At 39.2% G+C, this 15,459-nt stretch overlaps 1 protein-coding gene across 2 annotated transcripts in view; it reads right to left on the bottom strand.

The window, feature by feature from the left end:
• Positions 1-284: 284 nt before the first annotated feature.
• Positions 285-15,459, bottom strand: part of LOC110378947 (solute carrier organic anion transporter family member 3A1) — a 40,486-nt gene continuing 25,311 nt past the window's right edge. For both annotated transcript variants that reach the window (XM_049836715.2, XM_049836716.2), the window contains 14 exons: positions 12,829-12,993; positions 12,065-12,200; positions 11,740-11,956; positions 11,293-11,495; positions 10,857-10,998; positions 7,523-7,630; positions 7,098-7,328; positions 6,499-6,663; positions 4,850-5,051; positions 4,342-4,511; positions 3,825-4,050; positions 3,297-3,488; positions 2,989-3,140; positions 285-2,905 (listed from right to left, as the gene is read on the bottom strand). In XM_049836715.2, the coding sequence (XP_049692672.2) occupies positions 2,178-2,905; positions 2,989-3,140; positions 3,297-3,488; positions 3,825-4,050; positions 4,342-4,511; positions 4,850-5,051; positions 6,499-6,663; positions 7,098-7,328; positions 7,523-7,630; positions 10,857-10,998; positions 11,293-11,495; positions 11,740-11,956; positions 12,065-12,200; positions 12,829-12,993 (3,037 nt within the window). In that variant the 3' untranslated portion in view covers positions 285-2,177. The remainder of the gene's footprint in view (positions 2,906-2,988; positions 3,141-3,296; positions 3,489-3,824; positions 4,051-4,341; positions 4,512-4,849; positions 5,052-6,498; positions 6,664-7,097; positions 7,329-7,522; positions 7,631-10,856; positions 10,999-11,292; positions 11,496-11,739; positions 11,957-12,064; positions 12,201-12,828; positions 12,994-15,459) is intronic.

Raw genomic sequence — 15,459 nt, 5'->3', positions numbered from 1 at the left:
TCATAGTTGTTTCAATAGTGTTTAGATAATAATCTAATGGTATGTATTTGTAAAAAAATCTGGTACAATTTCCTTAACACAATACATTTTGATAGGTAGTCTTAATGTATATAATTTAGAGTTGGTCTATATTGCCTGGGATCTATCTAGGACTAATGAATATGTTGTACACAGGTGTTTATAAGGAAGAAATTGCTGTAAAAACTGCAGTTCAGTGAATGAACAACTTTCCAAGACAGTAGGTATTTTTTGTTTTGTTTTCTTCTAATGGGATAAATAAAAGGTTATATAAAATAAGTATGCAATTTTATTAATCACTAAATGCAACAAATTAGTTTAGGAGTTGCTATTATCAAACTTGTCTGGGTGATTGACATAACAACTTATTCAAATACATCTTAGTCAGTATCAATATCAAGTCTTAAGATCTATTGTAGTAATAAGGCATTTTTCGTTAAAACACTCTCTTTCATATCAAACTATTAACCTCTCTTAACAATATGTGACAAAAATTTACACAGACAACATTCCTGTCTTTTAACTCCATCATCTGAGATAAATATATTGCTTTACTTTTTATTTAATACATGTGTATTTATATTTAAATAATATAGTTAATAATTGAGTTCTTAATCCAGCAGCCCAAGAATTGACATTTTTTTACATTTCAAAAATATTATTTTACATAAATAAGTCTTTTAAACATCAAATTCATTTACAAGTTCAGGTAGGAGTATAATAATAACGGTAAACTTTGACTTTAAACCAAATAAGGCAGTTATAACTGTTGCTCATACAAAAACATATGCTATAAATATTAGCTGTCCAAAATATACAATTATAAAAACTCGGAAACATCAGGGTTTGTAAGTTTTGGACCTTGAGTGGCATGCATAGAACTATTAATTGCACTAATAGATGTAATTCCATAAAATAGGATCACAATATAATAAAATAGTAGAAATAAATATTTACAAAAATTAAAGATGCATTAAACATAAAATATTGTTGTCGATAATTCACATTTGGTTGCAAGCAGTCACTTCCTTTGCCCCACTTGAGATCAAAACAGATGTTTTCTTTAGTAAGATTAGTATTTAATTTGCCTGACGAGCTTGGTGATTTGTGCTTGTGTTGTATTCATTTTTAAGTCATAATAATAGTAGGAGGAGGAATGTCAACAGTAACATATTTGCAGACATTTTAAATTAAGTAGGTAAGCAAAAGAGCACCATAAGAGTAGTAATAATTAAAAGCCTTGTGCTGGTAAAGAGGGTGCAATACAATGAGTGCATTTTAAAATAGTGGCAAAATTCCTTTTGCACTCTTGTATTATCTGCTAATATGCTCTCTTTTATCTAAGTGGTGTCTATTTACTAAGGACTAATGTTGGTGAAGTTGAACAGTCTGTAAATTATTAGCACTACTAAGGCCTAGGTTCACCATCAATATAAACTGCAGTTTTTCTTAAAACAACTGTTAATGAAAAATTCATAATAAACAGTTGTTTCAAGAAAACTGAAGTTTATGCTGTCTGTAAACTTGAGCCTAAGAATATACACAAACAACAAATATAATCAGAACGCATTTTTACATAGCAATATTAGAATAATAAGTATACACAGGGTACACAATTGAATTCATAACAATGTTTTTAATTTAAGTACTTACAACAACAAAAAATAAGTTTTCCAGATTTAAAATGGTAATATGCATCTTTATGATAGAAAAAGTTAACATTAAAAATTTAACTAATAACTTTATAATTAAAACTAAAGTTAAAATAGGAGTGATGCGAGTATTTTTAATGTTAAAAACAACAGTTATTATTAATATTTTATCAAACATATTGACTCCTATTTATGTTGTAGATTTTTTTTTTGCTTCAATTAAGTCATTGCTAAAACACTAGTTAGCTGCATAGGCGATAGTTTGTTTTTAATTTTATGTAAGCATCAATACTACAGTTAAGATATGATTCGAAATCACCCATAATTTGTTTTCTATTATCTAAATTTAGAATAAGTGTAGTTCACTTTAAACTTACTCACGCTTTCACTATGTTTATCACTCAGTCGTGCACAGCGGTAAAAAGCAATTGTTTATACTCGTGTTTGTATCACTGAACTGAGATTCAGTCCCGACGTATATTGTACAGATTTGGTCCTATATCTATCTCACACACACGGATCCAACCGAGTCGACGCCAAGTGGTCTACGCTTCGACCCTTCTGCATCTGTAAGCTGAGCTCGTTCGGTTCCATCGTGATGTGATGGGACGACGTCCGCTTGTGTTTGGTCTCGGGCATCTTGGAGTCCTTGGAGCTTGTCCGGCGGTGGCGCAGCACGCCGCCGCCGTCGATGAGGCGTTTGCTCTCCTCGTCCACGCAGCGCGTCAGAGGCAGCACGGTGAGATCGAGGCTCTCCATACTCTTGAGAGCGAGGTGCTTGAGCTGGTCGAGCGAAAGGTCGCGCGAGTCGGAGCGCGAGTGCACCTTGAAGTCGCGCGAGCCGCTGCGCGAGTGCGCGGGCAGGTCGCGCGAGGCGGAGCGCGGGAACTCGCGGCGCGAGTCGCGGGAGTCGCGCGAGTCGCTGCGGGCGGGGCGGCTGCGCTCGGGCTCGTCCTGCGAGTGCTGGCGGGCGCGCGGCTCCAGCTGGATGGTCTTGGAGTCGTTGCGCAGGTGACGCGACGCCACCAGCACGCGCGAGTTCTTGCCGCCGCCCGCGCGCGTCTGCGACTCCTGCGAGTACTGCGACTCCGTGCGCTGCAGCTTGCTGCGGTAGGGCTCGTGCCCCTCGGCGCCCGCGGGCGGCTCCATGGGCGTCGTGGTCGCCGAGCTCACGCCTGACATCACACCCGAACGGAACCCACTTGCGTTATCCGCCGATGGAAGTTCTTCGAAAACTGTAAATAGATTTTTTAATTAACTAACTAACTTTAACATTTAGTAGCAAGTGAATGGAATATTAAAATAAAATTAGTCATACGTTTATCAAGACTGATGATGGAGCCGGCGATGTCCTTGTGTGGGTCGAGCGGCGGCGCGGTCTCGAGGTGTCGGCGACGCCGCACGAGCCACCAGTCCGCCATGAATATACCGAGCGCTACTATCTTGATACCGCCGCAAAGACCCACGTATCTGTACAAAGTCAACATAATTGGTTATGGTTACACACAACTTCAGACAAGTTACAAAAAAGATGTGCACATAATCACTTTTCGCACACAAAGTAAATATTAGAAGTTCTTAATCTATATGCATTTGAATAGTGGGAATATAATAGCAAAGGTTTACCTATATCTGAACTGTTCGATATCGTATAGAAGACACCGGCCGCCTTTCTCTCCGCTGCAGGACTGCTTCCACAGCAGACAGGTGGAGTCGATGAGGTTGCCGAACACGATGGGCGCGGGAATGTACCCGAACAGACGGAATATCACGAACTGCATGCCCAGCGCGAACGAGCGCTCCTCTTCGCTCACTGATCTGTAAGAGAGAAATTGTTGTCAATTTATTTATAGATATATAAAATACCCTGGTCAGGACTAAGTTTTATTCAATATAGTTTGTAGGGGAAAAGGAAAGGACATATACTTATTTCGATTATATTAATATAACCGAACGCAAATTGAAACGTGTACACTAAGACTTATAAACCGTATGCTTTTTTAAGTTGAGGGAAGAAAATCGTAAACACACACCATTAGCTATCGGAGAAACGCGGTGTTTTGCTATTTAAAATCTGAGCTGTCCCGATATCATGTGCCAGAGAGGTTACGAATACTGCTACGCATAACTTTCGCGACTGCCAACCGAACTTACCTCAATACGATCATAAGCAGCGGCATCTGGGTGACGGCGACAACGAACGTCATGAAGAACAGCAGCACGAGGAAGGGGAAGATGGTGGTGCATGGCGGATTGCAGGCGCCGGCCGTAGCTACCGGCACTACCGTCACCTCGGAGTAGTCGGCCGCGCCCCGCAGTGCCGCCGCGCCGGCTGCACCGTTGACCACCACGCCCGGGGCACGGACCGTCTCGTGCACACCTGGGGGTAAAGTCATGTTATAGAAATACCCAAAAATTTAATCAAAGATTTGCAACATAGTACGGAGCAACTTCATTGAGGGGGAAAAAATCATATTCTTGATGGTAAAGTTGCTATGGGTGCGCAATCGCCTTTAACAGTATGAAAAAGATTGTTGCCAGTTGCTGCAATGGTACACTTCAGTTGCGCAATACATCTCTTGAGAACAAAAATCTTTACCACGCAACTAACGTGCTACCTTCAAACTCGATAACTATTGTAGTTACAGTAAAAGATACCTAGTATACTTACAAGCACAGTTAGTGAAGTTGGACCGCGAGGAGAAGGCCTCACAGCCGGCGTGGCACGGCGAGAAGTACGTGAGACCATTGTTGCCACACACCGGCTCCATGTCCGTCTCCGTGCACAAGCAGTTGAAGTTGCAAGCCGCCGTCAAGTTCACTTTGAACGGCTCCAAGTTGCTGGGTAGACAATTAAATCAATGTCATTTCAAATTGGATTAGAAAAGTTTTCATACGCTGAGTAATTGCAATATGACATTTAATAGCAAAGTTAAAGGTAAATGAATAGGATTGTAATATAAATTGCACAAGAGACCTTACAATTTGGCAAAGGGGCTAGCCGGCCGCAGCGAATAAAGGTCAAGGTTGTTTGACAGAGTTAAGGAAATAATAATGTATTAAACACTCGTACATTTATGCCAAGCTGATTAGCCCAAAAATATTTTTTAGACTGACAATGAATGTATAAGAAAATAACTAGGTATGTATGTAGTATGTATTAACATAGAATCGCATACCTATGATTAGTATAAGGTATAGTAGTGCCAGCCATCTTGATGTTGTCACAACCTAAGAAGAACAACAGCGCGTAGCAAGACAGACAGATGGTGTTGGATATGAGCACGAACTGCACGGCGCCTTTCGGCCGCAGTTCCAATCGCTTGAGTAAGCAACCGCCCATGAAGATACCGATGCAAGCGCCCGGGATCGCGATGGAACCTGAAACAAGTTTAATATGAAATACTTGATATTGACAAGACTTTGTATTGGAAAACGTTGGTATCATGATCTTGTCTTGGTTAGATTTTATTGGTTGAACGTTTTGCTTTAGTTTCTAGGAACAAATAAAAATATGTATGTCACAATTATTTTGGCATCTTACTGCGTGCCTATGTGGTGTCTTTTCTTTATTCGTCTTGAAAAGCGACCTCTCAAGAACTTTTAGAACCATAATATTGTCTTCACTATTCACTTGTTTTCCAGGCACAAAAGTGTCAAACCTGATTTTGTGCAAGTTTTGTATAAGATTTGATTGGGTAAAGGACCAACCTCAAGTATGAGGGCGCGGGGTCGATCCCAGGTCAGGCAAGTACCAATGCAACTTTTCTAAGTTTGTATGTACTTTCTAAGTATATCTTAGACACCATTGACTGTGTTTCGGATGGCACGTTAAACTGTAGGTCCCGGCTGTCAGTGAACATCCTTGGCAGTCGTTACGGGTAGTCAGAAGCCAGAAAGTCTGACACCAGTCTAACCAAGGGGTATCGGGTTGCCCGGGTTACTGGGTTGAGGAGGTCAGATAGGCAGTCGCTTCTTGTAAAGCACTGGTACTCAGCTGAATCCGGTTAGACTGGAAGCCGACCCCAACGTGATTGGGAAAAGGCTCGGAGGATGATGAGGATGATTTGTATAAGATTTCCTCAAGGTGATCTGACAATCTTGCATGACAACCATTTTTTGCAGATGGCTTATGTTACAGAGTAAACATTTATATGTTCATGAGTATAGCATAAGTCTCAATACGAGTATAGGTGACGCAAGCGATGTCGGCATCAGATCGTCGGCTAAGATTAAGGCATTGTGTATAAATTGCTGCACGGCATTATTAGTAGCCGTTTTATAGTCTGCCTGTATTCATTATGTTAAGAGAAACAATGGATGGAAACATTTTTGATTTCTTAGTATTTGGATCGTTGTTGGTAGGTCAGTTTTTTGTGCAATAACTTAAAAAAGATTATCCTCATTTTAGAGTAAATTAAAAACAATGTTTGCTGCGTCAGATTTCAAGTTTCTATTACACGAGTATGCAGTTGCGTTTAATATCTATTTCTGTAAAATAAATCGCGAAAATGTCTGACGTACACGGCGATTGTTTACCGGCGAGGCTATACGAAATATTTTATTTATGTTTACTTTCTTTTGATATGGCAGATAGCCAAATATTGATTTTAATAGGTAAACAATCTTTTAGATACTTGAACAATGAGACGATCAAAATCATGCCTAATTAGGTATAGTTTATGAGTTTTATTAAATCGAATCTTATGATGTCACAAATATTTTTATTTCAATGACGTTGTAAATGAACTGAAACCATATCGGATTGCTTTGAAATGACTAGATTTCTTTCGAGAACATTTCTCTTTATGGCTACTAGATAACTTACCAGTAAACACGCTAGCCTGGCTCTTGCCCAGACTAAACTGTGTCTCCAAATACTTGGGCAGGAAGACGACGAAGCCCGATACGATCATGAGCTCCATACACGCTCCCAGGCACGTTACAACGTAGACTGGGTTCTTTAGAAGCCGCCACATCGACACTGGTATATCTGGTGAATACCAAGTAAATAATATAATACGAATTATGTATTGAAACAAGACGTATGAATTAAAAATAATGAAGACAAGACGTCTCCATAAAATACTGTATTTAGGATCTATGAATCAGCTTCATTTCTAGGTAAGTATTTATTGAGATCAATAGACAGCAGGCAGTGATGTTACAGATTATCGATGATACCAACCCATGAAAAATCGCGTTTTCGCAGCTCATAAAAAGTTTGCCAATCGATTTGTGGGGGTCAACTACCCAATTATAGGCAGGAGACTACTTAAAAAACCATTACCCACTTTTGGCAGCCAGGTATACATCATGAATTAATGGCATATTGTTTCAAGTTTCTAGGTCATCTGAGTCAGAAGTAAATTTATCGAGAAGGATATGCGACTGACAAGAAACCTTATTTAAATTGTTTGATGTTACCTTTAATATCCTTCCCGTATCCAGTATCCTTGATGTCTGTCTGCGGTTTGGCCGGTTTAGACGTGGAAGCTCCGCTAGCAGCCGCGGCCTTTTCCACCAGTCTAATCTTCTCCTTCTCTCGGACCAACACTTTTGGAAACGAGAAGAAAGGAATAGCGACCAAGATAAGAAGGAACCCGCAAAGTAGGAAACCGCCCCACCACATGCCGACCCAACGGTGATCACCTGGGTCTGGAATGGAGAAATAAAATTAAAATATGATTCAGGTCTTGAAAAACTATGCGTATTAGATGTCAATGACCAAAGTGACAAAGCCTAAGTAGGTACTTACATCAAAATATACAGAGTAACGATAAGGTTATTATCACACAAGATACAACATTATTGTCCTACGTTATTTGTTCTTCGCCAGTGTGAGTACTCACCTATAGAGATAATAGTGCCGGAGAACGAGTCCATGTGGAATGACAGCAAGTACGCTCCGAGTAGAAATCCCAGGACCGGCCCGAAGGCAGCCATGCTGTACATACATCCTGTAAACAAAATAATAATGTGTTCAGCTCTTTTATAAGATCATTCCCACATGTGATCGTATTGTTATTAAAGGCTTCGGATATGGCTGAGATTCGGTAGATTAAGTTTAAATTGTACCATGTTTTGATTAGAGCATTTCTAGAAAACAGCGGAAAAATTAATTGAATTGAAATGTGCAGAGAAAAATGTGATATTATTTTCATGACACAAACATATTCATGTTTGCAGAACACCGGCAGTTGTTTTGATTAATATTATGAAACCAACAATTAGAAACGTCACTCGAGATAATGATATGTCACAGTATTGTCCTTTTGTGACGTGGGCAATGCGTTGAGCAGTAAGTGCACCCGGCACGCCGATATTATGGAAAGTAGGTCACTCTTGTTTTGTGCGGCTGCAAATGGCGCGGATTTCACAGCTAATATCAATGACTTATGGTCCCCTCAAAATTGGTTTGCGTGAGAAATATTTCCGTACGCTCCATTTACTCTAGTTGCGATTATTTACAACCTCGATATTTCAAAGGTCGAGTACAGCCAAATTACATTACACGATAAAATCGACAAACAAAATTATGCTCATTATAGAAATTAATGGCGGGTTGGAAAACTCATGGTGTGGCATATACCTATGTTGTGACATAAGATTGTGTTATGAAAACATTGCGTGTTGCTCGCTTCCATAACTTTAAAATTCATTCACTTTTACGCGTCAAGCGTTTCTGTGGATTGGCGCAAGAGATAAATGTTCGTGAAAACACAGTCGGCCGTCGATTAACCGATCTGAGCATTGACCTGAACCGCGAAGATATCTTAAGACAATGTGGAAAAAAATAGACCGCTTTTCAGTATAAAAATAAAGCGGATATAAATCGATCGATAAAGTCTCTTTCTAACGATACGAGTGGCTCTTGAATCCAGGTCGCGTCCATAGGAGTCTTAACGCGAAGGGCCTTATTAAAACCCCTCCCCTTGATGACGCTCTCTACAAAGTAGACTGAGAAAATAAATAAAATACGAACAACCATTTTCTTTGACGGATATTAAGACTGGCGAAGAAAAAATGTGTTACATTTCTTTGCGATATAACATGAATAGGTACTTTTGCGAACGGTTGCAGTAACTATAGGTAAGCTCATCGTGTATGAGATAGGAAGTAGGTCAAGGGCGCGGGCTCACGACAACGGTTAATTTTCAAGGCATCGCATTTTGGTCGTGCCAGCCCTAACACAATGTATTCAATATAACGTTCAATGTGCACCCCAAACGAAATTTTCAGAGTTTCATGTCAGGGTAGGACAGGTGTTATTTTTAAGGTCAGAGGGTTAGGGCCTTCTTTTAATGTTCTGAATAAATAATGATGTGCATAATAAATATCAATTAAGGTTTTAATAGCTTAAACGCTGTGCCCATTTGTTTTCTATGGTCAGAACTTAGACAATCACAGCTTGTGTATAGAATCTATTCATGATTATCTAGCTAAACTATAGTATTAACTCATCATGGAGCTATGGTAAACACCACGCTTATTGTCTACTGTTGAGGTCATATACTACAAACCACTACTAACAAAACCGGTCCATACCTTTATCATTCTAGAGCATTCTATTTTGAAATCACAAAGAACATGTGCGGGTTCATCGAACTTTCACGTGAATACGTTTAATAAATGGATCCTGCAGTTTTATAGCGTCCCCGTGTCGATGAATCACGTATAGTAACGAGAAGGTCGTGTACCTAAGTGTCCATGATATTATTCAGTATCTTGGCATTATATTGCTAGGTGAACTATTAAGAATAATCGTGTGATTCATCAGTAGGTGCGCCAGTTCATTATTACAACACTTACCTACAATATCTACAGTTTACCTAAGTCAATATTGATAGTTGCATCTATGTAGTTTCCATGTTCCTACTGCATACTACAAATATTAACGTAAACATCATTATCTCGCACTATGTACACAAAGACGGTCAATATTGTTATTTAGTATTGTTAGAAATGTTAAACAGACTGAAATTAAGGAAAACAGTAGTTAATTGAAATATGCTGCTCTAGTTATATTTCATTTTGTATTTGTTTTCAAAAATGCTTTTACCTTTATTAGAGCTGTGTAAAAAGTGATGAAAGGTGTGTTACATTTTAATGAAGTTCAGTGACTGTACGTAGTTTATGCGAAGGGTGACAACGCATGGCAATAAAGACATGCAACGACGATACCAAGAGGACACGCGGCGCTATAATAAGTGTCACGACACAACACTATTGAAGTCGTTCCAAAGTTAACAAAGGGTGATAATAATAATTGATGAGGTTTGCACCGTGTCTACCTTTGCACTGGTGAATACTGTGAATTCATTACGGCTTATATTTGTGAACGCTTACCGCAGATGGCTGAACTATAATTAGCTTTAGAGAATATGACCCGATGTCGTTAATCGCTGCTATTGATCGGCAATCAAGTAGTCAGTCGCTCGATAACTGTTTACCGCCGTTATTATACATAACTATATTTAGATATTTACGTGGCTTTCATGTCTAAGCAGATTTTTGTCACAAACAAAAGCCCTCTCGCCATCCTAGTTTTCTTTTCTCCCCACGGTAGGACATTTAGGTAGTCCTGATGAACTTTTGCAAGAATATAACAGTGCTCTCTTGCTACAATTCTAGGAGAGAGAGAACACTTCGAAGTTCAGTATGAGACTACATTAGTGAGAAAGTAAGTTTAGACAAAATTCTAGCATCTGATTGATATAGCGTCATCCTCAATTAAAATATTTTATCATCATCCTTAAGCCTTTTAAGACGGACAATGAGGCTTGCTGGAAAAACACAAGTTGAGTCATAGGAAAATATTTTGAATCGCCTCACGAATTCACGACCGCCACACTGCTAATCTACATCGTAATACTGGGAACTATAAAATAGTATTGCTGTGACCAGGGGTTTAATGTTTACATTTCCTCATAGTTCTATAAGCCTTCCGTATAGAAAATGCTATTTGCTATCTCAAACATGTTTTATAAGCGGAACAAACGAACCCTATGCATGGAGTTTCTATCGCATGAGATCCTCGATTTTCGCTAACGTTACCTTCTGCTTTTGACCTTTCTTAAGGCCCTGGCGTGGCCATAAACTTTCGATTTCTAATAAGACACAAAACATAAAACTTTATTAACCTTTATATAGTTATCTACCCAAAATATACCATTTCTAACTTACCGATATACATGCTGGATGACTCCGGACGCACGTGGTCGTCCACATACGTGGTGCCGAGCGTGAGGAGAGGCGAGCCACCACAGCCGAGCAGAAGCTGTGCCACTATGAACACCATCACCGGCATGAATGTGCTCGGAGAACTCTGTTAGAATACATGTATTCATTAGGAAAAGATCTTTCCACAATAGGATATATGTACAAGTACAGAAAAGGTATGAAGTGATTTGTGTTATTAATCATTTATAAAGTTGGGTTGGGTTAATGCTCAATCCTTCTCCGTGTGAGAGGAGGCCTGTGCCCAGCAGTGGGACGATAAATAGGCTGTAACTAAAGTTGGGTTTCATGTGAAGGACTTGAAGTATAAAGGTTGCGAAAATATTTGGTTTTGGTTTTGGCTGACCAGCTGAAGTTACGAAACGCTGTAAATGTAACAAACCTTAATACAATTGTCTGGTCTCAGGTTGCTAGGTGGCAATCCTTGCGAGAGTCTTCCCAAGCCGCCCATATCCTGATCCAACGCACGTGGCAACCGGCAGATGTTATCATCAGATTTATTGTTCATCAGAGTTTCGCTGTTCACTTCCGCTATAAAGTGCGGAACGACGAACACTAACGACCCGATGCCCATAATGACGGCACCTAAAATAATACATCGTATAAATATTTTGTTACTGCTATTGCATATGTAATATTGGCAAATTATTCTACTGCTGCATGTAATGCAGTAAAAGAAGCTATTAAATTGAACCAGTCAAGGCTAGTTGAAAAATCCATAGACCTGTTAGGTCATAAGTTTTGCATACAGCTACAATCAATAAGATTCGATAATGCATAAGTTAGAAAGGAGACTGTATAGAAAGCGGCTCAATTTGTTTATCCTTACCCACTGCGATCCAAACTGGAATGTGTCTCCTGCTGCCGAGATACGATACGAAGATCACGGTAATGACGTTACCGATCTCGTAGCTGCTCGCGATGAGCCCCGACAGACTCGATGGAATTTCAAAACGCTTCTCAATAGTCGTGATCACAGAGTTTATGTACCCAGAGCTCAACGCTTGTTGCAGCGTCACCAGGAACGAAAGGAAAAATACAAACACCTGGAACAAAACATGCCTTAGTTGAGCCAATAGCAGTTTTCTGTGTAAAGCTATAGCAAACATGTTTGGATAAATAAGCGTCAAAGACAAAATGTAAATCACACTTACTTTAATACTAGAAAATCTCTGAATGAAAAGCGGCCTCCACGACAAGATGCCGCAATCTCTTGCGTCATGAGGAATGTCTAATATTTCTGGGTACATTTGCCGAGGCTTTTCTCTTTCCTTGTCCCGCTCGCGATCTCTATAAATAGAAGGGAAACGCTTGTTAGTTCCTGTAATTACATTGTATGTATTTATGCTGTACCTGATTCAATGTTTGAAATTATAGTTGTTGAGAATATTAAACAATCTATTAATGGTGCGTGCGTAGGCCGTTGTACTGACAGGTATTTCTTGATTTTTACTGGGTCATCTAACTCTTGACATTGGCAACAGTGTGGTAGTTGTACGGTCTGCACCAGTATAAACACTATTGTCAGTGTCGGTATGAGATCCGCTTCGAAATGTTATTTTAAGTGATGCTGTGCGCTCGTAAATAAACGAGTTCTTCAGTTCCGGTGTCATATGAGCGCACAAGTGGTCATAACATTACTACAATGCGCAAACGTATCCATCTCTTTGAAAATACTACACAATGGGAGCACGGTTTGGGTTACAGCGAGAACGTAATTCGGAGAAACTTTCCGACTGGTGTGTATTATTACTTTTTTAGCTTCTGCCTCTAACGTCTACCTGGACGTTGTGTTCTGATAACCATTTCCTATGTAGCTCAAGCTGTGAATCGTGCGTGATTGATAAAACCACGACATCTCCAATTTTTTTGTAAGATGGGATTGATAGGCTATTATTAATATAAGATGCTAGTTCACCTGTCGACCACGCCCGCCGAAGGGTTTCGGCTGTGGCACTTGACAGATTCCCGCGGAGGGTGGGACAGGTGCGGCGGAGTGCTTGGCCCGGCTTCGTCGCCAGCGCCATCCGCGCACCCTGACTCCGCGTATAGCCCTGTCATGGCGTACATTGATTCTTGCCTCCTGAAAAGAAGATGTACATTCAATATCTGCAGATTCATTCATACCCTGTTTTAGAAGATGGGTTTTTATCCAGTGCCTGGTATTTAATAATTTGAGAATGTTTAAAAATAATCATGTCATGATTACTTTTTCGCATCCTGTTCAATTAACGTTTTATGATCTAACTGAATCAAATGAATGCTGAGAAGCTATGGCATGTCATCTGATGTTTTAGTCACACACAGGTTAATATTGTAATTTTCCCTCTACAGACAAAATATATCAAAGTAAATTCAATGTTAATTATTATCGACAGGTGGATTGTTTTTCAAAAGAGTTAGTTACGAGGCGAAACTTCAAAAAATCATCTGTAGGAAAGTAATAAGTGTCATAAGTAAACCACGGTTGTGGGCATTCCACATACAATACACCCACAACATGTGTACAAATGATACCTACAATGTGCTACTAAGGCAGATCTGTTACTGTTTTCATTAGGGTAGCTTTTGGCACGCTTCAGACTCAAAAGCGAGTGGGCTATGGAAAATATTTCTGTTCTAAAATATCATTCATCCGTGAGCCATGAGTCACGGACCGTGACATCTCGAGTATCGAATCCTTGAATGAGTTACATCATATTTAAAGGCTAAAATATACATTTCCAGTACAGCATACTTGAGTATCGGTGTACTGTTTCAATGCCAAGTTTTTATAACAACAATATCTACAAGAGACATGCAATGTTCAAGAACGTGAAGCTATAAAACTAGTGTTTGAGATATAGGTTAGGGTTCTCATAAGTTTGCATACAGAAGTTGCGAGGTTCATGATATGGATATCCGTCACAGCAGTCACGCCAGACTTCACGATGATATATGGTTTGTACGTCACCCAGCCTACATACAAATGGTCCTACAAACTATCTTATAATCTAACTTGCTACTTTGTCGGTTTGTTCCATTTCAACTAACCACAGCAGTTCATATTTCTGTAGGTACTACTGTATGTCTATCTATTTGATATATTTTTTACCACGTCCGGTATTTTCAGTCATTAGTTGTCATTATGGATTTTGAATAACAAACACGGATAATATTATTATAATTATTTTACGCGTGTGCAAATTTTACATTAAATATAATACCTGCCTGCAATATGTGTTTACACAATGCACAGTCATTTGTGGCAATTGTCTATAATTTTTTTGTTTGTAACGGAATCTAAGGTTTTCTAAGCAATAGACAGGTATTTTGTTCATGATGGAAAGTGCTAAGAGAACTGTGGGAAACGTTGCACAGCGAGCATTGTTTACAAACAGACAAAGCAATCGCATGATTGAATGGATACTTAGAAACTGATGTGCTAATACAAAAAAATATCATTAAAAAACACAGTTTAATACCTGTCTAATAAATACTTAAGTTGTTCCGGGTTTTCCGACATTATGGCACGAAAGTTACGATCACTTCACTGTCACAGTCATTGAATAAAAGTTTCGGTTTGACGAGACACGAACACTAAATATTTCATACATCAGGTACATAAGGTTTTATTCTAAGAGTTTGAAATTACAGCATAAGACCGAAGACGAGAGCAGCAGATGAACGTGGTGCGTGCTCAAACTTGACATGAGTACTAAGATGACTAAACTTAAAGCTTTGTCTACTTTGGGTGATATCAGAGCAGCACGATTAGGAACGTACGAATATGGGCCAGGTGTTGCAAACCATACGTTATCTATGATATGACGAGTACGACGTTATCTTCTAAGGGAGTAGAGGATTTTGTTTGTTCCACTCGAGCAGGTGGCATGAGGTAATGTTTTGGACAGTTCAACTGATAGCAGGAACCATCAACATTGTGATGCAATTATAGTACTATCAGTTTTTGTGTACCGTCACAATTATTTGGATAACATCTGGTTGTATAAAAACATTGACGACTCTATCATAACAACATAAGACTATTGTAATGAAGTTGAATACTACGTTGCTTCATCATGCAATGCACATGGCCGCAGACACACATTTATGCAGTCAGTCTCGTAGCCCACTAGCCTCAATGCGGAATACACATTTCATTACAACTGGCCTTCAAGACACCTATACATTTAACTATTATCAAATATCTATATTTACTCAGTCACGTGAGATAACGCTTATTGACAGTATCTGTAAAATATAAATATTTTCCTCTTTCGGCTGAATGGCTTTTATTCCAGGTAGATGTATTGATAATAGTGTTTATCTCTATTTTTCATGAGTGTACACAGGTATTAAAATGAGTCACTGCTGAAATGGATATACAACAGATATCAGTGTCGATACTATCTTTGATGATTACCTATATATGATTAAACGATCCTCAATAGACAGTTCTTATCAGGGTAGATAGGAGGTAAACAATGACTAAAAAATGATCATTATCAAAACGTAGGTAATATCAATTAAATAATGTAATTAGGTGCCGATTCATACGTTAAGCATC

The sequence above is a fragment of the Helicoverpa armigera genome, chromosome 3 (assembly GCF_030705265.1).
Source record: "Helicoverpa armigera isolate CAAS_96S chromosome 3, ASM3070526v1, whole genome shotgun sequence".
NCBI lineage: Eukaryota > Metazoa > Arthropoda > Insecta > Lepidoptera > Noctuidae > Helicoverpa > Helicoverpa armigera.
Note: the sequence above shows the minus strand (reverse complement) of the source record. Positions and strands in the feature narration are given on the sequence as shown.